This window comes from Rattus norvegicus, chromosome 6 (genome assembly GCF_021556685.1).
Source record: "Rattus norvegicus strain SHRSP/BbbUtx chromosome 6, alternate assembly SHRSP_T2T, whole genome shotgun sequence".
NCBI classification, from domain to species: domain Eukaryota; kingdom Metazoa; phylum Chordata; class Mammalia; order Rodentia; family Muridae; genus Rattus; species Rattus norvegicus.
In genome coordinates this window covers 110,168,397-110,195,254 of record NC_141539.1, presented here as the reverse complement: position 1 = coordinate 110,195,254, position 26,858 = coordinate 110,168,397, and the positions used below count along the sequence as shown (strand labels likewise).

At 42.2% G+C, this 26,858-nt stretch overlaps 3 protein-coding genes across 19 annotated transcripts in view; 1 reads left to right on the top strand and 2 right to left on the bottom strand.

Moving 5' to 3' along the window:
- Positions 1 to 4,040, bottom strand: part of Lin52 (lin-52 DREAM MuvB core complex component) — a 97,269-nt gene extending 93,229 nt beyond the window's left edge. For 10 of the 12 annotated variants that reach the window (XR_015622012.1, XR_015622013.1, XR_015622014.1 and 7 more), the window contains exon 1: positions 4,003 to 4,036. Coding sequence is in view for 8 of the 12 variants with exons in the window: in XM_087553866.1 (XP_087409992.1) it covers positions 4,003 to 4,033 (31 nt within the window). In the remaining 4 variants the exon portion in view is untranslated. 12 annotated transcript variants of the gene reach the window in all.
- A 503-nt stretch (positions 4,041 to 4,543) lies between these two features.
- Aldh6a1 (aldehyde dehydrogenase 6 family, member A1) lies at positions 4,544 to 25,416 on the top strand. 3 transcript variants are annotated; one of them, XM_087554883.1, is made up of 14 exons: positions 4,544 to 4,658; positions 5,331 to 5,791; positions 8,356 to 8,628; positions 12,356 to 12,415; positions 14,053 to 14,127; positions 14,290 to 14,451; positions 15,270 to 15,348; positions 15,941 to 16,243; positions 17,671 to 17,792; positions 19,353 to 19,542; positions 19,738 to 19,919; positions 22,079 to 22,258; positions 22,606 to 22,704; positions 23,645 to 25,412. In XM_087554883.1, the coding sequence occupies exons 3-14, from the start codon at positions 8,626 to 8,628 to the stop codon at positions 23,747 to 23,749; spliced, it is 1,560 nt and encodes a 519-aa protein (XP_087411009.1). In that variant the 5' UTR covers positions 4,544 to 4,658; positions 5,331 to 5,791; positions 8,356 to 8,625; the 3' UTR covers positions 23,750 to 25,412.
- Bbof1 (basal body orientation factor 1) overlaps positions 22,337 to 26,858 on the bottom strand; it is a 25,813-nt gene continuing 21,291 nt past the window's right edge. For 3 of the 4 annotated variants that reach the window (XM_087554306.1, XM_087554304.1, XM_087554305.1), the window contains 3 exons: positions 26,089 to 26,163; positions 25,814 to 25,928; positions 22,337 to 22,836 (listed from right to left, as the gene is read on the bottom strand). In XM_087554306.1, the coding sequence (XP_087410432.1) occupies positions 22,822 to 22,836; positions 25,814 to 25,928; positions 26,089 to 26,163 (205 nt within the window). In that variant the 3' untranslated portion in view covers positions 22,337 to 22,821. 4 annotated transcript variants of the gene reach the window in all.

Genomic DNA, 26,858 nt, shown 5'->3' with positions numbered 1-26,858 from the left:
ACTCTTCAACTTGTCTCCAGTTACAGTCAGCTAAGTGTCACTGCTCTCACCAAAGATAATCTCTACTAAGACTCTACACCATGGTCTCCAGCTTTGACAAGCACCTCACACAGTCTTCTTGTACCGACAGTTTCTATCTTAGGCTTACAGTCAACAAGCAAGCCTCATCTAGAATTTATCTACTTTTTGACTGATAAAAAGGACACTTCACTGGGTGGTGGTGGTGAATCCCTTTAATCCCAGCACTCAGGCCAGCCTGTATATATAGTGAGGTCCAGCCGGGGCTACATAGTGAAACCCTGCCTCATAAAATAAGTAAACAAATGAGAGGGAGGGAGGGAGGGAATGAGGGAAGGAGGGGGGGGGGAGAGAGGGTGAGAGAGACAGACAGAGAGACAGAGAGACAGACACTGAGACTACACTTATTATTAACTGAGTCTCCATATGTTATACACACACATGCATGCTGAGTGCAGACACACACAGAAACATGCAAACTCTCCCTTTAAACTCATAACTTCCCTCCTGGGTATCCTGTAGTCCTTATTCTCCCACTTCACACTTGTGTACATGTGCATGTGTGTGTGGTATATGGATATAATGAATGCACAAGTAGGTGTATGACTATAAAGGACCAGAAAGAATGCTAAGTGTCTTCATTTACTCTCAGGCTTATTGTCTTGAGACAGAGTTGCTCACTAAACCAGAAACTAGGTAGCCAGCAAGCTCTCAGGATCCAGCTGTTTCTGTGCATGCCCTCCCTGCCCACAATGCTGGCAGTACAACCATGCCTGGCTTCCAACTCAGGTCCTCATATTTGCAAAGCTAGCATGCTTACCAACTATGTATCATCTCCCAGGCCCTACACTCTCTAACCTACAAAAAAAAAAATCTTAATTCAGTCCCTACGTGCATTGAAACTACTGCTATCAAGGTCACCTGTGCTAAATCTGCCCACTTGTTTCCCTTCTGTGACCTCTCCATAGCATGTGATATTCCCCTTCTTGCTTTTATGAAACTACTACACTCGTTTCTTCTCAGTGACTCCTCTTGCAGTCTGTGCCACTCAGATCTAAGACAACTTCACCATCATGTACCAATGACAATTCACATCTCAAGGCTCAACCATTCTCCTGTCCAAGGAGCTACTTGATGTCTGTCCATTTACATGTAGGGAAAACCCCTTAATACTGCTGTTCAAACCCCACTTTCCCAACCCTCTCCATCTCAAGAAATTGCAATGTCACAAACCTCAGTTCTTTGAATTGTTTACTTTTCGTTAGTTTAGATTTGTGTAGGGTCTAGCATTCCATAAATTCTGCATCCACTGGCATTTACACAATGGCTGCCACCATTTCTACAGGCCCCACTTACTTCTCCCCAGATTACTCTGCTTGTTTAGTTTTGCCTCTGGGAGTCACTGTGTGAACTTTTTATACACATAAGCACATCTCCTGCCTTAGTCGAATTTAGTATCATCTCAGATAAAACCACCCTGGATTTGAAGAAGAGCTATATGCTCTCTTTGATTCTAGAGACCTCACACATCTAGCAAAACTGGCCTTGCACCACATCCTTCCAGACCCTACCTTTTAGAAGTCTTGTTCTCAGTAGACCTCCACAGACACCAAGATGAACCTCAATTTTAAAAAAACAAAACAAAACAAAAAAAAACGACAAAAATCCTACCAACACTTTTTTTTTTTGCTAGTAAGAAAAGGATGTTTTAGGGGGAAAAAAAAATCACACATGCTAGAGAATCTCTTTTATTATGAACACAGTTCCTTAAGGTATGTGAATGTGTTCAAAACTTAAAATGCAGTTAAACCTGAAACTTCGAAATCAAGTAAGAGGCCAGGCATAGTGGTACATTTTTTTTTCTTTTTTTTCTTTTTTTCAGAGCTGGGGACCGAACCCAGGGCCTTGCGCTTGCTAGGCAAGTGCCCTACCGAGTGGTACACTTTTAATCCCAGCATACTGGAAGCACAGGTAGGAAAGCAAGAAGATGGTGAGTCTGAAGCCAATCTGGGCCATACAGTCAGACCCTATCTCAAAAAAGGAAAGAAGGAAGAAAGGAGGGAGATCTGGTAACATTATTTTTAATATAATCTAGTCATGCTTTTTAGTACTAAAGACTGAACCTATTGCCTTGTTCATGATAAGCAAGCTCTCTACCACTGAACTACATCCCTACTTTTTATTTTTCATTTTTAGATTTATTTATGTGTATGACTGTTTGTCTGCACAGTATATATGTGGAGCACATGCATACCTGATGTCCATGGAGGTCAGAGTCACAGTTGTGAGTTGCCATGTAGATACTGGGAATAGAATCCAGGTCTTGGGGCTAGAGAGATATAGCTCAGTGGTTTAGAGCACTGGCTGCTCTTCCAGAGGTCCTGAGTTCAATTCCCAGCAACTACATGGTGGCTCACAACCATCTGTAATGGGAGCCCTCTTCTGGTGTGTCTGAGGACAGCTACGGTGTATAAAGTACTCATATACATTAGATAAATAAACCTTAAAAAAAAAAAAAAAGAATCCAGGTCTTTTGCAAAAGCACCAGGTACTCTTAACCACTGAGAGCTATCTCTCCAGCCCCCTGTATCCTCACATTTTTAAAAAGATTTATTACCTATACACTGTTCTGCCTGCATGTACCCCCGCACACCAGAAGAGGGCACCAGATTTCATTACAGATGGTTGGGAGCCACCATGTGGTTACTGGAAATTGAACTCAGGACCTCTGAAAGAGCAGTCAGTGCTCTTAACCGCTGAGCCATCTCTCCAGCCACTCTTCCCTTACTTTTTAAAAGAAAACTTTTTATTTGAAGGTGGGTGGTGGTGGTTTGTGCCTTTAACTCTAGCATTTGGGAGGCAGAGATAGGAGGAGCTCTGAGTTCGAGGCCAGCTTTGTATAAAGAGCAAGTGCCAGGACTACACAGAGAAACCTTGTCTAGGGTTAAAAAATAAAATAAAACAAAACCCAACAACTGCCAACTAAACCCCAACTTTGTATTTGAGACACATTTTGCCTACAATTCATTCTGCAGCCTAGACAAGCCTGAAGCAACAATCCTCCTGCCTCAATCTACCAAGTAGCTAAAATTAGGGGTCACATACCAAGGCCAGTTTCACTTTTGGATGAACGTTAACTTATTTATGGCCAAATGCTTTACAGGCATTATTCTAGAACCTAGGATTAAACGTATGAAATAAGACAGACTTGGAATTTATAATTGGGTGTGGCCCGGGCAAAGTTAATAGACAAGGAATATACTGAGATACTGAGTAATGACAGAAGAGAATTCCAAATGCTAAAGCAGAACCGCGAGCAAAAGCATACGGGTATAACGAAAACACCTATTTACCACCTGAGACGAAATACAAGCAGAATTGTTCCTGCCCTCAGTCTAAGGAAACAACACATGAAGTAGAGGGAGTGATGGTTTAAGGGTTGAGAAGCGTGCGAAACTACATTAACAAGGCTAATTTTCATTCCCTCGGGAATCAGGGTAAGGAAACCAGGTCCCCGGTTCCCTGCTGCCAAGGCAACGGTCCTGAACTGAGGGGACAAGCATCCTTCTCTCCCGGCTTGGTACAGGGATGAACCCTAGACCTCATGTCAGTCACCACTCAAAGCTATAGAGCTTGAGAGACTCGTCTCAGCTCTACTGAGAACAGAACCAACACTCCAATGGGCCTGTTCAAAAAGAAAGTTCCCTCCCTTTCCCCTCAGCATCACCGATGGGCCGGAGCGACCTCTGTCCTTTTCCCGGATAGGGTCTCACCGGTTGGTGGCCTCCTTCACCTACCTAGTACACAGCGGGGAGACCTGGTACCAGGCACCTGCTAGCTGAAAAGCCGACACAGCCCAAAGAAGAGAAGTGGGAGAGAAGGAAGAGGGGCCCAAGAAAAAAAGCGTAAGCGTGAAGGCTGTGGAAGTTCCCAGAGGAGCAAATAATGAGACTACAGGCCAACAATTTCCAAGCCGGCTCTTACCGTCTGTGGGAGACGCCATCTTCCAGCCCATGTCACGTGACGTGGCCAACCGTCGGCGGGAAAGCGAGGATCCGCAAGCCACGCCCCTTACAGGGGTAACCTATCCTTAACTCACAGCCCGGTCTCGTTTCCCTATCTCATAGGGTAATATTTGCCTAGTCCCACCCTAGACAGCAGCCCTACCCGCGAGTGGTAGTTAAGGTGGAACTCAGGCAAAATTCTTCAAGGACTTTATTTACTTTCCTTAGCAAAGGGGCGGGACCTTGAGGGCCTACCTATAGCCAATCGGAGTTCTCGGTTAGGGGGCGTCTTCCCCGTGTGCTTAATATGCAGTACCAAGTCTAGGGGGCGTCTCCCTATCTCCGCCAACAAAAATAGGCTGAAGTCAGAGAAGAGGAAAACGCTTCCGCCTTTGACCAATCACCTATCCCCAAGGCTGGGAGTGATGGGTGGAGTCAAGAATCCTGACACATGATTGGTTATGAAAAGTGCCCCTTCCCTCCAATGGAGAGGCTAGGTTGTGTTCGGGGCGTAGCTTAGCGCTGTAGCTTCTAGGGAGGCACTGGCAGCGGAGGCGCGGGGAGCTGGGCAGAGTCTGGTGAGCCATGGCGGCGGCAGTGGCGGCAGCAGCAGCAGTGCGGTCCCGGATCCTGCAGGCGAGTGAGGGTGGCGACGAGGGACCATGACGTTAGAAATGGGTCCTTTCCGCCCGGTCTCTAAACCATGCTTCTGCTGGACAGACTTCTTGGCCCAGACCCTTCTTTGCAGACCCTTGTATTCCACCAGACCCGTGTGTTTGAGCTGTCACTCCGTATTGCCTGGCCCGGGAATCCAGCCCCGGACGGTCACGCCTGGCCCACCCCACTTTTACTCCTGATCCTTTCCTTTTCTAGCTCTGACCCACCCACCTTCAGTCCAGCTCAGTCTTTGCTATCACCCGCGGGCTTGCTTTCTCTCATTGGTTCCTCCCACGGACTCCCTTTCACCTCTGTGCCAGCCACCTCTGGGCCCCAGAAACTCCTTTTGGTTACTGTTTATAGAATACTTTCCTTTGCCAGGAGCGTCCCTTCCCCCATCCAGCCTCTATGTGAGGTAAGAGGGGGTAGGAACATGGAACAAGGGTCAGAGAAGAAACTTTGAATCTCTAGACATGTACCCTGGCTTTTCACATCAAAGGCAGCCATTTGCTAGCGTTTACCAACTATTCTGGCCCTTAGTGTTTTTTTCCCAAGCTCTGGGCCAAGTTAAACTTTCTCAGCGAAGTTAAACTTTCGAGATAAATAAGGGCGTTATTGTTTTGCTAACTCTACTAAACATTCCCCAAACAGGTGGTAGAAGATGAGACCCTAGGAAGACACGTTCCCAGAGTCAGTTCTCAAGTGCCAACACACCCTCCACTCTTCTAGGCTACGATTTTAACCGCACAGAAAGAAGCCAGCCCAAGGGAAGTTGTAGAGCTACAGAAGCCTCAGGCCTGTGGTCCCGGCTTTGATTATAGCCTTTCCCATGTGTTTGCATCGTAGCACGGACTTAGAATCTGACACAAGATTTGCTCTATTCCCGGCAAGATTCTTAATCCAGCATTAAGCAACGATGTCTTTTATTCATCCAGCCTAGGAATGTCTCCTGTTGCACTTTTATATAAAATTTTATGTCTGTTCATCAGGTTTTTAGGAGTTCTACTGCAGAAATGTGTGCGTGCATTTGGTTCTTGGCCGAGTCACCAAAGGTTCAGGTTTGAATGTTGTTTAATGGGACCATGAAGAGAGTGAGCTGGAGGTCTTAGAAGGTTGGCATGACTTCACTCCCCTGGCGCTATTCTGGTGTCTTTTTGGAGTAACAGATACAGCATTTCCTCTCTACGTTTTCCATTGCCAACCTCTTAACATCCTTTATAAAAATTGCTCCCCTCTCGTCCTTACCCCATTACCACAAGTCACTAAAAATCCTAAGGTATTTTGTCCTTTGCACAAAGGAGTAGAATTTCTCTTCCCATATATGTTATTTTTGGAACAAATACTCTTAAAAAAAAACCCAAGTTGTAAAAACCTCTAAACTGACTTGGAAAAAGACCAGAAATAGTTCTTAGACAATTAGGAGTTATTGTAATATGACAATTTGATAAAGGGTAGTCTATGTGGTCATGTGGTACATGTATGCAGGCCTAGCTCTTGGAGAAACAGAGGCAGGAAAATCTCTTGAGACCACTTCAAAACCAGCCTGGGAAGGGAACCTGCCAGAGAGCAGGAGCAGAGATAAGGAGGGCAGGTAAAGAAGAGAGTGAAAGGCAACATTGTATACTGACATGCCTGAAGACACTTCAATGAAACCTAGTACTTAGTAAATGGTTACTGAAAAAAATCAACAAAAATGCTTTCTAAAATAAAATGCAGGGCTGGAGAGGTAGCTCAAAGGTCAGGAGAGCTTACTCCTCTTCAGAGGGCCGGAGTTCAGTTCCCAGCACCCACACTGGGCAGCTTACCACCATCTCTAACTCCAGCTTTAGGGGATCTCATGCCTTCTGGACCCCAAGGACACCTGTACACATATTGTATACAATCACACATACACAAAAATTTTAAAAAAAGCCAGCAAGCACCTTAACAAGATCAACAACAAACATCTGGATAACTTACTAAGCCTCTCTCTCTCTGTGTCTCTCTGTCTCTCTCTCTTTCTTTCTCTCTCTCTCTCTCTCTCTCTCTCTCTCTCTCTCCCATACACACACACACACACACACACACACACACAGGGAGAGAGAGAGAGAGAGAGAGAGAGAGAGAGAGAGAGAGGGAGGGAGAGAGGGAGGGAAACATGCCCTACATTCTGACAGCCACGAATGGAGGACTAACAGAAAAACCTAAGAAAGATCAAATTTATATTTTCAGAGGTTTTATTTATTTATTTTTTAGGGCAGCATACAAAGAAATGGGAGCGTTCTTAGTTATTTTAAGTTTTCTGTTTTGGAATTAGAAGAATTTAACGCCCCCCTCTGCTTTGTATGATATTATCTTTCCCATTCAGAGATAAGAAAACCAGTTTTAAAGGAAGCCAGTGACCTGCCAGTGATGCAGAGCAAAGCTGTGAATTTAACCCTAACTCTGCTACTTTCTAGTTTTTTTTTTTTTTTTTTTTTTGGTTCTTTTTTTTCAGAGCTGGGGACCGAACCCAGGGCCTTGCGCATCCTAGGCAAGTGCTCTACCACTGAGCTAAATCCCCAACCCCTACTTTCTAGTTTTAAGATTATCTGTGAAGATCAAAGTTTTAAAATATGGTGAAGTAAATTGGCCGGCACTTCAGGTCACTACCTCGAGATCACCTAGTTAGTAATTGATGGAGCTGAGAGTTTACGACCTAGATCTTGGCATGCTTTTCTTTCTTTCTTTGGCCCATTCTAGACTTTTAACATTCACAACTGTAATGCAGTGATGCTAGACAATTGGGGGTGCCAAGGGTACTAAAGGGACGGGAGGAGAGAGTCCCAAACTCAACCTGTCCAGTTCAGCACAAACTTCTTAAAGGGGCTGATTCTGGGTTTGAATATTGCACCACTATCAAGTCATTAGCCAAGGAGAGAAGACAAAGGAAATGACAGATAGGAAATTAATATCTAGAGTATGAAAGATATTTCATTCTCAATCCATGAGTCAAGACCTCTCAGGCTTGAACAACCCTTTGTATCAGATATCCTGCATATCAGATATTTGCATTACTATTTATAACTGTAGCAAAATTATAGTTACAAAGTGGCAACAAAAATAATTTTATGGTTGGAGGTCAGCACAATATGAGGAATTAAAGGGTTGCAGCATTAGGAAGGTTGAGAATCACTGATCTAGACAGTGAAAGTCATAGGCTGGTTTATTCAAGAATTGTGCTAATGACTATTTCTTTTTTTTTTAAGATTTATTTATTGGGGCTGGGGTTTTAGCTCAGTGGTAGAGCGCTTACCTAGGAAGCGCAAGGCCCTGGGTCCGGTCCCCAGCTCCGAAAAAAAAGAACCAAAAAAAAAAAAAAGATTTATTTATTATATATAAGTACACAGAAGCTGTCTTCAGACACACCAGAAGAGGGCATCAGATCCCATAACAGATGGTCATGAGCCACCATGTGGTTGCTGGGAATTGAACTCAGGCCCTCGGGAAGAGCAGTCAGTGCTCTTAACTGCTGAGCCATCTCTCCAGCCCCGACTATTTCTTAGGAAATGCAAAACACATGAGGTCTAACCCTGCAAAACTACATGGTGCCCTGTCATGACTGAGTGCACTGCCAGTCCGTGTACAAGCGCAAACACAAGGTTAACTGCTTTGGGAGGCTGAAGTTCGCTGATCTGCACACTTTTCATCCTTACAGGAGAGCACACGAAACGATATTAGTAACAAATCATTGCTTGGTGACTATTCATCCTTTGATTCTGCAAAATATTAACAAATCTTCAGTCTATTCAAGCACTTATGCTAGGGGCAGAGGACACAGTGATCTAGTGATCTGAAGAGACAATAATTAAACAAGCTCTTATCCTCTAATGTGGAATGAAAAATGGAGCCATTTGGGTGCTTGATGAAGTCCACGATTGGGTGCTTATCCCATATCTGGGGTTGAGACTTCCTGAGGGAGTCCAGAATGGTAAGTGGAATGAAAGGGACAGAATGGATCAGCCTATGTACAACCAAGAAGAGAAAACATTGTCCAGAAGTCTTGGGCCAACCTTGGGATAAAATTGTATAATGTTCCACTCCAGGATGGTTGGAATAGAGAGCAAGGAGGAAGTAGTGAGCAAACTATGAAGTTCGAGAAGCAAAAGCACTATGTCATCCTCTGAACACCACCCGGGATGTTAACTGTGAGGGCAATAGGAAGCCATCAGAGGGCCTGCTGCTGTTTTATGTTGCACTGCAAAAAAATGGAATCCAGGACCTTGAAGACACTGGCTTCTTTAAGGTTGAGGGACATTCCCAGCAGCATGGAAGGGTTCTACATATGGGAGTAATATGTATCCTCAAATGGACTGAGAATGTGTTAATGTTCTGCCTAATTCCTCTTAGAAAGAACCTATTTATTTCTGTTTACAGAATAGAAACTAGATTCAGAACACGTTAGGTTGGAAACTATGAGACTTCTTGGAAAGCCATTATTGAAATCTAAAGAAGACCCAGAGATGGTAATCAGGCTTGAAAAGGGACAGGGTGATGGGAGGAGAGGACAGGACACTGTGTGTTCAGAGACGTGTAGGAAGATAGATGGGACTTATGCCAGGATTTGTTTGGTTCACTGAGAAGTGAAAAGGGGGGGAGCGGGGGATGAGGTGACATTCAGAATTCGCCTTGGTCAGCCAGGACCATTGCTCAGGTGGGTGGGCTTTAGGAAGAAAAGCATTTGGGCGGAGAGGGAGGAGTTTAGCTTTTCAGCATGATCCCCAGTAGAGGTGTGGAAATAGTTATATGGGTATTCTGTGAAGAGGAAGACTGGCTGAGGACTGCAGACCTCGGGATCAGCAGGATCCAATTAGTCCACTGGAGCCACTGGGATCTCTTAAAGAGAATATACAGAATGAGAAGAAAGCCTGGGACTTAGCCTTGGGCAGTGAAGTTAATGGCCAGAAGAGAAGAAGGATCCTGCAGAAGAGATAAGGAAGGGATACAAAGAAGAAAAGCTGGGAGGGAAGGGTGGAGAAGACAGCAGGGCATCATGGGAGACAGGTAAAAGGGCTTCAAGAACAGAGAGTAATTAACCAGTCCCCTCTGCTGTGAGGTCCAGTCTAAGGAGGAGTGACTGACACTCTTGAAGGTTGGAATAGGTCAATGTGCTTTTAGGAATTAAGGAAGTAAAGAGAGTTGAGAGAAGAAACTCAGTTGACAGCATCAAAGATCTCAGGGTGAGGGCGAGAACTCAGAGCTCACTGGGACTTTGTGTTGCTCTTCTCATCTCCCTGGTCCTTATTGATCGCCATGGAAAGAACTCAAGGGAGACACTCATAGTATAATATAGAAGTAAAGCACTCTGTTGGTGAAAGGGGACAGTGGCCAAAGGGAGCACTGTCATAAATCACCTTCTCAAGAGGTGAGCATGACCAGTGGCCATCAAAACTATCATCTCAGCTTTCTTTTACATCTTTTACTAGAATATTTCTCAAGTCAACTTTTGTAATGTGTTGATGTTTTTGTTTTAGAAATATAGTGTGAGATTTAATGTTAGTATAATTGAGCCTCCCTTGACCCCTGATTTTTTTTACCCTACAAAAATATCAGCATGTTCCCCTATGAGGTACCTGTACCATTTTTAAAATAGCTTCATCACAGTGGGATTGACATAAAGTAAGATGTACATATACCATTGGGTAAGACCTCCTGCCTGTGAAAGTATCACAAGATAATAAAAATATCCATTACTCCAAGAAGATACCCTCTAAGCTCTCCTTACTGCTGCCCCTTTCACCCAAGGGTGCCAGCAAATCCGATGGTGTTATATATGAGCTTGCATTGCCTAGTTTTATATCGATGAAATCATCTAATGATTCAGCTCTTTGTCCCCTTCACCCCTTAGAACAGAGTCTCACTTGGTACCCAGACTGGGCTGGAATAAGTGAGCCTTCAGCTTCCCGAAGGATCTCCATTCTCATCTCATCCTCAGCTGCTACATTTTAAAATGCTACTACTAGAATATATTCAATATAAATTGGGTTCCGTTGTGATATTTTCATACATCTGCACTTTGATCGTGTTATCTAATAGTGAACAGTTGAGTCATTACCAAGTTGGGCTAATGAAAATAAAGATGCTATGAACATTTGTATTCAAGTATGTGCGAGCATGTATTTGTAGTTTATTATTATCTATTTACTATTATTACTATTATTTACTATTATTTACTAGTATTACTATATATTTACTATTATTACTATCTATTTACTATTATTATTACTATTTAATCTGTAGTCACATTGACCATAGGCAATATTATTTATGGCTTATTATATTTATATTGATTTATACTGTCTTCAACACTTTAGATATCATATTAAGTACTTTTGTTGGATTTGTGGTGACTGCTTTTTGCAAAATATGATACAATGACTAAAAAGTTTCCTTAAATTAAGACTTCTCTGGAAATCCAGGGCATGACCTTCACAATTTATTGTTTCTATGACTTTCTGTGTCCGGGGCCTTCACTGTGTAGACTACCAGGCTAGCCTTCAATTTGTGGTGACTTATTCTCCCTTGCCCCCCTTTTTATGAGACAGGGTCTCACTGAATAGCCCTGGCTGACCTGAAACTCACTGTTTAGACCAGAGTGGTGTTGAATTCACAGAGGTCTGCCTGTCTCCACCTACCAGTGGGTTAGAATTAAAGGCCGGTGTCACTGCACCTGGCCTTGTCGTTTTTATTTTTTTTTTTAATAAAAACTATATAGCCAAAGCTGGGGATGTTGCTCAATGGTGGAATGCTTGCTAGCATACATTAAACCCTTGGTTTGACCCTTAACACTGGGAGGATAATACAAAAGGACAAGGAGATCCAGTCTCAGCATCTCTACCGACAACTAAACTTCATTTTTTAACAAAGGTGCCAAGAATGGTGGCACACTCCTTTATTCCCAGCTCTTAGAAGGCAGAGGCAGGAGGATCTTTGTGAATTTAAAGCCAACATGGTCTATATATCGAGTTCCAGAACATCCAGGACTTCATCGAGAGACACCTATCAAAAACAAACAAACAAGCAAACAAAAGGCATATAGCCCTAAGCATTGTGTGGTGGCTTATGCTTATAACCCTATACTTAGGAGGCCAGTAGGGAATCACTGGGTTCAAGGCCTGCTTCAGCTATATAATGAGTCCCAGGAAAGCCTGGGTTACAGAGGGAGCCTGTCTCAAAACAAGGCTAAATTCTTTACTTAATCTCAGTAGCCATATGATGTTGAGCATCATAACAGCCATTTGTCAAGTTTTATATACTTTTCTGTATTTATTTATCAAATTGTGTTTTGTTGAAATAGGGTCTTGGAGCTGGAGGGATGGCTCAGTGGTTAAGAGCACTGATTGCTCTTCCAGAGGTCCCGTTCAGTTCCTAGCAACCACAGGAGGACTCACAACCATCTGTAATGAGATCCAATGCCCTCTTCTGATATGTCTGGACAGCTACAATGTACTTATATGAATTAATTAAATAAATAAATCTTAAAAAGAAAAGCAAAAAGAAAGAGTGTCTTAGCATATAGCCGTAGCTGGCCTGAAACTCTTAATGTAGACCAAGCTTATCTCCAACTCACAGAGACTGCCTGTCTGCGTCCTGAGTGCTGGGATTTAAAGTGTGTGCCACTGCACCAGACATTTATCAGATACTTTCTAATCCTATAGGTTTCTTCTAAAGTAAACTCCACATGGTATCCAGCATCTTCTTTCTCTTCATCATCAGTGGTAAGTAACTTAGGAGCTAAAGATGGACTTCTGAGAAGGAATCCAGTGTAGGTGTTTTTAAAATAGGTCTCATTATGTAATCCTGGCTTGTCTTAACTCATATGTAGATCAGGCTGGTTTTCAACTCCTACCTGTGCAAATGCTGGGATTAACAGATGTGTGCTGCTGTGACGATTCCCCTGCAGGCTTTACCCCAGGTGGGAGTTTTTTAAAAAAAAAATCTATCAGAGTGGGGTAGGAATGAAATTTGGCTCAGCCCAACTTTAATGTAACCAGCACTATACCAAGACTTGTAGAGTCTGGCCAAGATCATTTCACTTTAGTCAGATTTGAACACAGCACACTTTTGAGAAAAAAATATTCAGATAATAATTAACTCAGTCCTAAGTGTACAATAATTTAAGATACGTTTACACTGAGATTCTTTACAAAGTTTATCTGGCTTCTTTCACAAGAATGGGTACTGTGGACTCAGAGATAGTGCCCAAGATTTTCGGTACATTGAGCTGGACTGAGATAAACGAAATACTGTGGGTGTCAGGATTGGCCTGGATCTAAGATAACATAGAATTCACTTAGGCTGCTATAAAATACAAAAGATCTTACGATTACTCATAAGAATGGGTTTTATGGTTTAAAAGAAAGGGTCGGGGATAAGTAAAAGCGTGAATTCTGGGAGATACAGGTAGAGCCTGTCTCATCAGACGACAAGGATCACCAGGTTCTAAAACTCTATCATTCCTGGCACTCCAGGAAGAGTAGCCCTGTACCCCATTCCTCTGCAGAGGTGAGCTGTATTTAGTGTTCCTGGATTCTCCTGGGCTTGTCTGTGCGCACCAGGCCATTTCAGTCCTCTAGGTGCCACCATGCCCAGAAAAACGTCCTGTCCTGGTTTTCTTTTTTTCTTTTTTAGATTTATTCATTTATTATATATAAGTACACTGTAGCTGTCTTTAGACATACCAGAAGAGGGCATCGGATCTCATTGCAGATGGTTGTGAGCCACCATGTGGTTGCTGGGATTTGAACTCAGGACCTCTGGAAGAGTAGTCAGTGCTCTTAACCACTGAGCCATCTCTCCAGCCCCCCTGTCCTGGTTTTCTTATCAGAAACTATGTCTATTCTGTCTTAAACAGTTTCAGTCTGGCAGCATGTCTTTTTTTTTTTTTCTTTTTTCTTTTTTTTTCAGAGCTGGGGACCGAACCCAGGGCCTTGTGCTTGCTAGGCAAGCGCTCTACCACTAAGCTAAACCCCCAACCCTTCAGCATGTTCTTTATAATTACAATATTTAATGGCGGCATAGTCCATCAGGATTAGGTAATTTGAATTTTTTCATATAACATTTAGTGTGCGTCAGTTTTCCGGTATTGTGAAGTAAGTATTTTTATGTAGTCTAAAAATTCTTTTGGATGATTTCTGTCTTGAACTTTATTAGCCGTGTCATAAGGTATCAGTATTTTTATTGCTACCAGAAGTTTAAATTTTGGTGCAGAAAGGGCTAGAGAGAAAGCTCAGCAATTAGATCCAAGTATCCACCAGAATTCTTCTTTACAAGAGAAAGAGAAGCAAAATAATTAAAGTTCCTTTTCTTTTCTTTTTTCTTTTTGCCTGTGTGTGTGTGTGTGTGTTTTCCCTAGCCAACTGTAAAGCTCTTCATTGATGGGAAATTCGTTGAATCCAAAAGTGACAAATGGATTGACATCCACAACCCAGTAAGCAAACCTTTTGGGGGACTTAAACCAACTAGCCTAGGATTTTGGGAACATGGGGCCAGGTGGGGGCTGGGAGCTCTCCCACAAAGCACAGTGTCGCTGCTGTGAGTAGGTCAACATGGGGAATCGAGGCATTGGCAAAATGTGTTGACTTCTTTCCAGGCCACCAATGAGGTTGTTGGTCGGGTTCCTCAGTCCACCAAAGCTGAAATGGAGGCAGCCGTAGCCGCCTGCAAACGCGCTTTCCCTGCGTGGGCAGACACATCTATTTTAAGCCGGCAGCAGGTCCTGCTTCGTTATCAGCAACTCATTAAAGAAAACCTGGTAAGAAGTTTGAGTGGCCTACCAGCCTGCTTCCTAGGGTACACTGGTCACCTCTTCAGGGACTCGCTCAGCTGTCCTCACTCACTAACACAGAAGGACATCGGTCAGGACCCTTCTCCCCACTCGAGTTCCCCCTCAGCTTTGGTTTTCCTTGGAGGAGAAGGGGAGCTGGATGAAGAGCTCAGTGATAGAGGATGTGTTTAGTGAATGTTAGCCAGGGTCTCATTGCTGGGAACAGATACCATGACCAAGGCAATGATGATATTTCATTGCTGGCCTACACTTTCAGAGGTTCAGTCCATTATCATCATGTCTGCAGTCTGTGAGCAGACGTGGTGCTGGTGAAGGAGCTGAGAGTTCTACATCCTGATCCAAAAGCAGCCAGGAGAGGACTGTCTTCTGCAACCAAGAGGAAGGCCTCTTCCATAGTGGGCAAAGCTTAAGAATAAGACCTCAAAGCCCACCCTACAGTGATCACTTCCTTCTATAAGGCAACATCTCCTCCAACAAGGCCACACCTCCTAATAGTGCCACTTCCCGGGGCCAAGCACATTCAAACCACCACAGTGAGCATGAGCAAGGCCTTGGATTCAGCCAGACGTGGTAGTTTGTACCTCTGATCCCAGCACTTCTGAGGCGGAGGCAGAAAGGTAGAAAGGAGTCAAGGCCAACCTCAAATACAAAGCGAGTTTGAGTTTGAGCTATGTGAGATCTTGTCTCAAAACAACAAAACCATGAAGTAGATCCCCAGCATCGAGCAAGTAAGTAAATAAGGGAACATCCTTGGATTAGTTTCTATTTATCTGTTTTCCCTCTAGAAAGAAATCGCCAGGTTAATCACATTGGAACAAGGGAAGACTCTGGCTGATGCTGAAGGAGATGTGTTCCGAGGCCTTCGTAAGCTGGGAGCCCCTCATTTGACTTGGGGGAGAGATCAAAGGAATATGGGAGGCAGACCCCACCCTGGGAAGGTTGATTCTTTATGTAGATTTTGGTATCCTGTGGTATTTTTTTCCTTTTCTTTTGCTGTATTTTGCTTTTATTTTACTTTATTTTTGGACTTTTGTCTTTTGAGGCAGAGCTCACTTGCTGCTTTGGAACTATGTAGCCAAGGCTGGTTCTGACCTGGTCCTCCTACCTCAGTTTCCCATGTGCTAGGATTATAAATTGTGCACCACTATGCCCAGCCTGGCTCAGTGGGTCAGGAATGCTTCCCACTCTCTTTTAAGGCAATATTTGTCAGGTACTTTTGAGACTAATTTACTGGGGTTTTGTTTATTTGTTTGTTTTAAGCACAAATGATGTTTCAGAACATATATTCATCTTACCATTGTTTTACCCACTCAGAGAATCTGAGGAACATGGAAGGACAAATTCCTGTCATTGGCATGACCCACCACTTCTTCGCAGGCTTGAGTAGAGTGTGACAAAGCTCAGTAGTGTTCGGCATGCAAAGGTGGTGACCTCATTGATGTCTTCTCCCTTCCAGAGGTGGTTGAGCATGCCTGCAGTGTGACGTCCCTCATGCTGGGAGAGACCATGCCATCTATTACCAAAGACATGGACCTTTATTCCTACCGCCTGCCTCTGGGAGTGTGTGCAGGCATCGCACCATTTAATTTTCCTGCCATGATCCCCCTTTGGATGTTTCCCATGGCTATGGTCTGTGGAAATACTTTCCTAATGAAACCATCAGAGCGAGTACCTGGAGCAACCATGCTTCTTGCTAAGTTGCTTCAGGATTCTGGTGCCCCGGACGGAACACTGAACATCATCCATGGACAACATGAAGGTACCTTGTCTATATGGCTACTTAATCTGACTCCCAAAGAAAGTAAGGTGTTAAAAATTGATTGGGATTTTTTTTTTCTTCTTTTTTCTTTTTTTCGGAGCTGGGGACTGAACCCAAGGCCTTGCGCTTGCTAGGCAAGTGCTCTACCACTGAGCTAAATCCCCAACCCTTGATTGGGATTTTTAATGTTTATTTAAGGCACATGTGACTCTGTGTGTCTGCCACACATGAGTGGGTACCCACGGAGGCCAGAACAGAGTACTGGAGCTCCTGAAATTGAAGCTATAGGTGGATGTGAGGTGCGCAGTGTGGGTGCTGGGAACTGAATTTATATCCTCTGGGATAAATAAATTGAGAGTGGGAAGCATTCCTGACCCACTGAGCCATCTCTCCAGCTCTGTGACTGAGTATTTTAGGATGAAAAACTTAGCGAGGAACGGTTTACTAATAGTGACTTCATGCTTGAATGCCATGTTCTTAACCATCCTGCCATCTGGATGAGCTAAAGTAACTAGGGAGTAGCCATGTTTCTTACTGCTGGAACACCAGGCAAAGATGACATCAAAGAGAAAGTTTATGTTCTTTAATATCTCAACAGCCCTTTAAGGGAGGGGCTGTTTTCATCTTACAGATAAGAAGATAAAGGCAGAGTGCAATGAAGTCACTTGCTCTAAGTAACATGACCTGTAACTAGGTAACAGAAAGTAGGGAAATTAGGACCCATCTATCCAGGAAGGCTGGCTCTGGTTCTTAATTATAGCCTTCCCTGTCACCTCTTGTGTGAGAGGTATATGAGCATCTGAGAATCTTAGATAGAACATATTCTTAAAGATAAAATAAAAAGGTCAAGTTGTGAAAGAATGTTATTGTATTTGAGGAATGTAGAGGCCTTTATGGATTGTCTAAAGGGATCCGCATGTAAAGGCACTTGACACACCAGCCTGATCTTGGGACTCGTATGAACGTGGGAGAAAAGAACCAATTCCACAAAGCTGTCTTCTGCTGTACACACACACACACACACACACACACACACACACACACACACACAAATAATGAAAATAAAGTTTAAAGAAATTATGGCTTTCAGAGATTAGAATTAGGAATTCTGGAATACTAATGAGAATAAACCAGCTAAATACAATTCATGATTTAAAGACAGGTGTAACTATACCACCAATATTTGTGAGGCAGAAATATTGAGTTTGGGATCAGCCTGGTCTTGTGAGCTCAAGGCCACCCAGGGCTTCATAGTGAGACCCTGTTTCAAAAACAAAACAAATTTAAGCGAAAAAAGAGCACCTCATAGTGAGATTTCCATGTAGAAATGTATGGCTATAGGTCACAGTGTGGGGAAAGGGGGATTTGCTGTGTTGGTAAGCCTAGGGCTGTATTCTTTGTGGTAATCGTTTCTTTTCTTTCCAAAGCTGTAAATTTTATTTGCGATCATCCAGACATCAAGGCAATCAGCTTTGTGGGATCCAACCAGGCGGGAGAGTACATCTTCGAAAGAGGGTCAAGAAATGGCAAGAGGGTTCAAGCCAATATGGTGACTTCTCATTCCTTTAGCTCCTCAAACTTGGCTATACATACATACATACATACATACATACATACATACATACATACATACATACATACATACATACGGATGTATATGTATATGTATATGTATATGTATATGTATATGTATATGTATATGTATATGTATATGTATATGTATGTATGTATATATAAGACCTAGTAACTGTCCTGCAGTAGACAGGCTTCATCCCATGTCTCATGAAGGCCAGTGTTTTTCATTTCCTCCTGAATGCCTTCTCCCTTAGTCTCTGAACCTTTTATTACATTTATTACATATTTGGTGACAAAGGACACATTCTTCCTCAAAACTGTTACTCACATCCTTTGGTCTAAGTATTAACAGCCAGATTTTTCACTTTCTTGACCTTATTTATTGCTTCTTTAAAAAAATGTACTTTACTAGTGATATGATTTAAAGATATGGTAGAGAGCCTGGTGGTACAGGCCTTTAATCCCAGCAAGGATTAAAGTTCGAGACCAGCCTAATTTAGAGTTCCAGGACAGTAAGGGCTCTACAGGGAAACCCAGTCTTGAAAAGTTAAAAAAAAAATTAAAAGAAAATGATAAAGAGCTAGTTATCCCCAAGGTTACTTCATCTTTACTATGACCAGTTTGTTAAGGAATTAGAAAGGGCTATCCACACAAGGCACTGTCTCATATGTCCTCATACGTACGTTATGTGGTTTATTTCTGTATTCTACTAGTTTTTAACCTCTCAGTTTGAAAGTAACTGGGTCTTCCCTAGCCCACCACCATATTAATGGTTTTTATTTAAATACAGATCAGCTTCTCAAGGAGATTCATCATGGAGCTCTGTTTAGTATTACTTTTTTTTTTTTAAAGACTTATTTATTTAATGTGAGTCCACTGTAGCTGTCTTCAGACACACCAAAAGAGGGCATCGGATCCCATTACAGATGGTTGTGAGCCACCAAGTGGTTGCTGGGAATTGAACTCAGGACCTCTGGAAGAGCAGTCAGTGCTCTTAACCGCTGAGCCATCTCTCCAGCCCTGTGTTTAGTATTACTTAAACTTCAGCAGTATTAAAAACAGTCTGTGGTCTGTGCTACAGAGTGAGCTTAATACTACCTGGCAACTCAGTGAGGCTCTATCTCAAATGAAAGACTGATATTAGCCTGGCATGCATGAGGCCTAGGTTTAATTCCCAATACTTCAAAAGTTAAAACTTAAAAAAAAATGCCTTTTCAAAATAACACGCTATGGATCTTCTTTCTATAAATTCTCATATATTAGATTCTTTGCTTAAATTTTTTGTTTAAGTGGAGCCCTGTGGTCCTGTGGAGGCTCCATGACCCAGCGTAGAGGAATGCTAGAACTCTGAGGTGGGATTAAGTGGGTGGGTAGGGGAGCACCCTCATAGGAGGAGGGTGAAGGGAGGAAGAGATAGGGGGTTTGTGGAGGAGAAACTAGGAAGGGAGATAACATTTGAAATGTCAATAAATAAACAATAAAAAAAAAGTGAATTTAGCTAAGGAAGACCTGTGTACTTTCTACATTTCTTTAGGGAGCCAAGAACCATGGGGTAGTCATGCCAGATGCCAATAAGGAAAATACCCTCAACCAGCTGGTTGGGGCAGCATTTGGAGCTGCTGGGCAGCGCTGCATGGCTCTTTCAACAGCCGTCCTTGTGGGAGAAGCTAAGAAGTGGCTGCCAGAACTGGTAGAGCGTGCCAAGAATCTCCGCGTCAATGCAGGTGATCAGTCAGCTGCCAAGTAACTTTAGACTTTGCCTTTGCAGCATGAAATTCTTAGAGTTAGCCCTGGCCTTGCTAGAGGGGAACAGTTATGTTCCTACTATTACCTCTCCTTAATTCCACATGTTAGTCAAACTTACCTCAGCAGTCGTTTTATGGTAATAAAATCCTCAGACACTTCTACCTGTTTTATAGGAGATCAGCCTGGAGCTGATCTTGGTCCCCTGATCACCCCCCAGGCCAAAGAGAGAGTCTGCAATCTGATTGATAGTGGAGCAAAAGAGGGGGCTTCCATCCTTCTGGATGGGCGGAAAATTAAAGTTAAGGGCTACGAAAACGGTAACTTTGTTGGACCAACCATCATCTCCAATGTTAAGGTAAACAACTGAATTACTTTACAAGAGCTAAAAACACCTCAGAGGCTTTGAAATTTCACCTCTCTATAAGTGAAGGTATTTAAGATCATAACTCTTGCTAGGATTGCTCAGTTATTCTTTCTGGAAACTAAATAAATCTCTCTCTCTGGCTTCCAACCAGAGCTCATTCTATTCTGTGGCACACGTCCTGGTTTGCTTTCTATCGCTGTGATAAAAATGACCAAAAGCAACTTTAGGAGAAAAGGGGTCTGTCTGGTTTGTTTTGATTCCAGTTAATCACTGAGGGAAGAGTTCAGGGCAGGAGCTCATGGCAGGAACTTGGAGGCAGAAACTGAAGCTGAGGCCATGGAGGAAGGCTGTTTACTGACTTGCTCCCTATGGCTGGTTCACCTTGCTTTTTTTTTTTTTTTTGGTTCTTTTTTTCGGAGCTGGGGACCGAACCCAGGGCCTTGCGCTTTCACCTTGCTTTTTTATACAACTCAGGAACATATGCCCAGGGATGGCACCACCCACAATGGCCTGGACTCTCTCTCACCAATCATTAATTAAGAAACACTGCACAGATCTGCCCACATGCCAATCTGAAGGAAGCCAGTTAAGGTTCCTTCTTCGCAGATGCCTGAGCTATATCAAGAGGACACAAATAACCAGTATAATAGACTTCCCGTGGAAGGTGAATAGTCTCAGCTTTGAAGAACTGCAGTCTCTGTCACAACCATCTGGTGTATAGTAGAACGTCAACCACAAATGCACGACTGTATTCCAGTAAAAATCTTATTTCTGGACACATTTTTGAATTTCATAATTTTATGTCATGAAAATTTTCCTTAACCATTAAAAAAAAAGGTAGAAACTATTCTTAGTTGTGGACTGTTTAAGAACAAGCCGCTGGCATATCTGGCCCATAAACAGCAGTTAAAACCCTTGTTATGGGGCTGGAGAGACGGCTCAGCAGCCAGAGCACTGACTGCTGTTCCAGAGGACCAGGGATCAATTCCCAGGACCCACATGGTGGCACACAACTGTGTAACTCCAGTTCCAGAGGATCTGACAGCCTCACACAGACATACTGTAGATAAATCAGTGCACATAAAACAAATTAAACCATTAAAAGATTATAATGAAATAAAACCCTTGTCTTACACTTGTTTCCCACTTGTTCACTTGTAGTATCCCAATCACTATATTAACCAGCCAGTATTTATTGACTACCTTGCCCTGGGCCCTCTTTGCCAGACTGAAACAAAAGAAAGAAATCATGGATTAATTCTTATTTATCAAAGTGTGACAGTCTCTCAGCTAACATTCGTGACTAATTGAGGCAGGCTTTTTATTGTGTGTCCTCAGTAACCGTGAAGGATCATGGATTGAAGGTTTTTGCTATAGAAATGCAGAGGAAAAACTTATTGTCAACAAACCCAGCTGGCCAGTGCTGAGGTACAGGACGCTCTGAGTGTCTAAGAAGGACCAATATCAAAACCGGAGACTTACGTGGAAACAAGGGATGAATGAGAACCGGCCGCTTTGTTACAGAGCAATAGCAGAAAGCTCTTAGAAAAATTCTGTACACTTACTATGTTTGATTCATAAAAAGAACTTTTCATGTAAATTTCAGTAAAATTGTACGAAATAAGTTATACAGGTGCTGGTGCTAGGGCCTTGAACTTGAAAGAGCATTGAAAAGCAAGGAATGCAAGAATTCTAAGCCCTTTCTGTGATAGTAGCATAGAAGATTTCTACCTTTTGGACAGAAATAAGAGAAGAGGAAGGATCACTAGCATGGAGGCTCCTTGTGGCCACAATGGGTGGTGACTCAGAATGCCAAAAGCATAAAATATCACAATTTAAAACGCTGACTTATTGCCTGGCAAGCGCAAGGCCCTGGGTTTGGTCCCCAGCTCTGAAAAAAAGAAAAGGAAAAAAAAAAGCTGACTTATGGAGGCTGGAGAGACGGCTCAGTGGTTAGGAGCGCTGACTGCTCTTCCAGAGGTCCTGAGTTCAAATCCCAGCAACCACATGGTGACTCACAACCATCTGTAATGGGATCTGATGCCCTCTTCTGGTGTGTCTGAAGACTGCTATGGTGTACTTATAATAAATAAATAAGTAAATATTTTTTTAAAAGCTGACTTATTTTCTGGATCTATCTCTCCTGACAGCCAAGTATGACTTGTTACAAAGAGGAGATTTTTGGTCCAGTTCTTGTGGTCTTAGAGACAGAAACCCTGGATGAAGCCATCAAGATTGTTAATGACAACCCATATGGAAACGGGACTGCTATCTTTACCACCAACGGAGCCATAGCTCGGAAATACGCTCACATGGTGGATGTGGGACAGGTTTGTGAATGGGAACTTTGGAGATTCTTCAGCTGTTTCTGAAGAGGAGACGATAAACAACCATCAGTCAACTGCAGCTTGTTTGAACACTGTCCCTTTAATTGCCCACAATTACCCATCTCTTCCTCAGGAATAAAAGTTCTTAGGGTGGAGCACCAGGGTGCAAGATGACTACTTAAAATTGATATCTCAAAAAAAAAAAAAAAAAAAAAACCTCAAACCAAACAAAATCTAAAATCCAAAGCAAAAATAAAATTAATCTCTGTTGCCTTTGAGCTTCTACATGTGCACTATGGTTCGAGCCCTTTGGGGAGTTCTCTTCAACTTTGATGTGATTTGTTTTTTAGGTGGGCGTGAATGTCCCCATTCCAGTGCCTTTGCCAATGTTTTCCTTCACCGGCTCTCGATCTTCCTTCAGGGGAGACACCAATTTCTATGGCAAACAGGTAACTTTTGAGTTGGAATTCTCTTTTTCTTTGAGAATCTGTCTTGAACATATTCAGAGCAAGAACACATAAAGAAGGTCCGCTTGCATCTGCTGAGGAGTCATCTGCTGTGCTGCTCTATTTCCTAGGCTCCTGAAAGAGTTTAAAAGTTAACACTTTCCCAGATGCCTCTTCATGACTAGTTCGAGGCAATAGGTTTAAAGGAAAAAGCATCAGGCAATCCAAACCTTTTACATGGATTCTGGGGGTCTGAACTCAGGTTCTAATGTTCATGTGGTAACTGCTTTACCCACAAACACATCTCCACAGATTTCTCGGTTTTTTTTTTTTTTTGGAGACATGGTCCTATATATCCTCGGATGGTCCCCGACTCACTATAGCCAAGGATGACCTTTATCTCTTGATCCTCTTACATCTACCTCTTGAATGTTGGAATTATATATATAATATATAAATTTATAATAATTATATATAAATTATATAAATTATATATATTTATAACTTATACTTAATTGTATATAATTAGATATATAATTTATATTATATAAATGTGTAAATTATATATTTAACTAGATGTATATAATTTATATTTATACATTTTGGCCTACATGTATGTCTGTGCACCATGTAGCAACTGATGCTCTCAGAGGCCAGAAGAATGTGTTGGATCCCCTGGAACTGGAGTCACACATGGTTGTGAGCTGCCATGTGGCTACTGGGAATAAAATGTTGGTCCTCTGCAAGAGGAACAGAAGCTTTTAATAGCTGAACCACCTCTCTGTGCCCCCATAAACGGTTTGAGTATACTATGATGAACAACCAGCGGATTTTGTTGTACCAATTACTCAAATAGGAACATGAGTACTGCTCACAACACCGCCTTCAACAACTAATTTGAAAAGAAGATGTGCTGACTCTTTCTCTCTCTGATTTTTTTAAGGGCATCCAGTTTTACACTCAGTTAAAGACTATCACATCTCAGTGGAAGGAAGAAGATGCTACTCTTTCCTCACCTGCAGTGGTCATGCCTACCATGGGGCGTTAGAACGTTCAAGACTCCATCCAGCCTGAGTAACTTCCCACTGTCCTTGGCAATCTTCGTCTGCCATCTTTGCTCAAAACAGATCCATGAGGATGGAGTATATTGCAATGAAATTCTTTCTCAGAACTCGCAATCCCTTCAAAGTTATAGGGAGTACAGGATAACACCAACGCCAGGCCTTCACTTGTTCTCCATACTTCTCTACGGTTTTTGAGGTTAACTGTTGTTAAGCGTGAAGTGTTTGCCTAGAATAAGAGCTTAGAACTGTCTTCTAACAATTCTTTTCTGATGACTTGGAGGGACAACGTAGGGGCAGATCTTGCAATCACTGAAACTGTTCATCCTCTGAGCCTCAATTATAGCCCTCCACCAGTCCCCACACTATCAAACATGTAACCTAGTTTTACTTATCCCAGCATGGTGATGACTGCTTTTCTGCTCAATACCACTTTCTTCATGGCCACTATTTTATTCTATCCATTTCTTGCTTCTTAAAATACTTCTCAAGGTACCTCAGGATGAAGTGATAAGTTAGCTTTTTGTTACATGTGCCATTCTTCATGGTTTGCCTCAACAATCATTAAACCAATACTCTAGCCATTAATTCAGATACAAATAAATCCTTAGACAAAATATTTCACAAATGGTTTTTGACCCAGAAATCAAAGGATCTCCAATCCTGAAAGTGAATAGACTCTTGCCTTAAGTAGCCTTACCTATTATTTGCCAAAATATGTTATTCTTTCTTTTGACAGCATTTCTCTTTAGTTGATACTTTTTAATGAACAAAACTCTTCATATAGAATAATTGATTAGGCTACTAGAAACTTCAAAGTTTCATGCTTTGACAATATTCAGTCACCTTATTCAACTTAGCCAGTTACTCAGCTGCCTTTAAGCTTGCTTCTCTGATAATCTGAACCTTAAGTCAGAAGAGGCTGATGTGCTGAACAGAACAGTTTGTCCATCTGACCTGAAGCCTTGGCTTTCTGAACTAGGCTATGGGTTCTGCTTAGTCTTTAGTGCTTAGTGAGATGTGGCGCTGGCCATTTATTTCCCTCTGTTCTGTACAGCCATGTGTGGACAGTGCTGCTCCAGTCCATGTGGGCTTTGGTGAGTTGAGATAAAGGTGGTGAAAACCTTGACATTTCCTACTCTTTGGATATAGATTTTAGAGCAACCGGCTTCGGTAGAATTCAGAGCTTCGGTCACTTTAACAAACCACAACTCTGATTTCTTTTGTTTTCCACCCTAAAGCAAAGTAGACATTTATACTTCGTGACTGCATAAAATACAGTTCATACTTAATTTAATCCAACAATTTTGGGCTGGGTTGAAAAGTGGTTATTATCTAAATTCCAAATAGAATTTAATCTAGACTCCTAATATTTTCCTTAGATATGAAGGAAGTTTCTTTTAAAAAATTATGACTAATCAGAATTGTATTGCTTCTAATTATAATCAACAGATACGAGCAGCTACTAGTGCTCAAAAGAATTTCTTGTTTCTTAGATGAAATTTATATTTGGCTATATTAAGGTTAATATCACTAAAACAGAAAACCAGCATTTTTCCTTTTTGTTTTTATATGGCCTCATCAAGTTTTTGTGAGCTTCTATACTGATCATGAATAATAAAATACAAATAAAAAAGCCTTAGGAAAAAATACAGTTTTGAAAAACGTGGTCTTTTCCTTCCTTTGTCCTCCAGGTTCCAGTGATTTGTGTTTGTGCTTGAAACCAAGACTTATAAGGACCTTATGTTTGTGCCTATTTAAAAGACAGGATGGAGGTGACTCCAGGGGAGGGCACTTTGCTCTAGCATGCATAACGTTTCAATCAGCAGCACTGAAAACAGTAATAACACAATGCACATTTGACTAAGCTGAAAGTAATCTGCAGGTTCTCCAGTTATATATAATATGCCTTATTAGTATAGATATTGCTATAAAATTTTCTATTATCATCCTGAGAGCTGTTTGGGTAATAGAGAACTATGAACTAGTATGACATCACATAATGAAAGCTAACAGTGATGTATTATTTGATTAGAGAGCAGATTCCTTACTATGTCAGAGTCCTGTAATTCTTGAGGAATAACACCAGGTGACACCATTTTATTGGAGTCTGATACTGGCACTTGCTGGGTGATGAAGGTTTGATCTGGAAGGCCAGGTTCCTCCCTATAATAAAGAAAAGAAATAGTGTTTCAGCAGTCATGTGTGGACTTTGGTTCAGAACAACAGACTTGCTATAGCATTCTCACTTAACAAAGCTGTAAAATATTCACAAAGAACATTGTGGTCAGGCTCTTACTCAGAACTCTGGCAGGAGAAATCTTACCTACTTTCTTTCATTTCTCCACTGTCATAAGTAATATGGTCTGGAACAGGAGGCTTAGAACTCTGACTGTATTTCCTGTGGTAGATAAACATCAATGAACAAATGAGGCAATGTGTCCTTGTGCCTTCCTACCCTTAAAATGCTCACTTGCATTTCAGTTGGATAGGATTTCTATTTTCAGAATGCATTTTATAAACACAGATGTGATAAGGAATCAAATATAACTGTTTAAAGTTCAAACATGTTGAATTCAAGAAAGAAACATTTCTGGAGGTATTTGTGCACAGTGATTACTAGTGGAACGCAAGGCTGAATGAGAGAACTGAGCAAACCCCCTAGAGAAGTTCCCATCCCACAAAAGAACTTCATGGAACTAGAGGATGGGTCCGTGGGTAAGAGAGCTTGCTGTACAAGCAAGAAGACATGCGTTCCAGCCTATCATTTGAAGGAAGATACAGGCAGATCCTGGGAACTAAACTTAAAACAAAGGAAAAAAGAATCTATGTCAAGTGAAATGGCTTTTTGGTTGTTCTGGGGTAGGGAGAGTTGCCTCCAGTTCAATGTGTAACCCAGGATGACCCTATTCTTCTCCTTGCCCCTCTCTAGATAAGAGGAATTATATAAAGGTATGAAGGGCCTGGATTGGAGGGCTCTGTCTTCATTGTGAGGGTCAAGGAAGTTTCTGACAAGGTAAAAGCCTGAGCTAATTTCTAAGGCTAACAAAGGGTAGTGAGCTATAGAGGAAGCCTCCTGGTGCTTTGGCATCTGCA

Bases quoted from the DNA above. Each gene is read 5' to 3' on its own strand.
- Aldh6a1 (XM_087554883.1), top strand. The intron at 14,452-15,269 runs GTAAGAAGTTTG...TTTTCCCTCTAG, and splicing joins AACTCATTAAAGAAAACCTG to AAAGAAATCGCCAGGTTAAT. The intron at 17,793-19,352 runs GTGACTTCTCAT...ACATTTCTTTAG, and splicing joins AGAGGGTTCAAGCCAATATG to GGAGCCAAGAACCATGGGGT.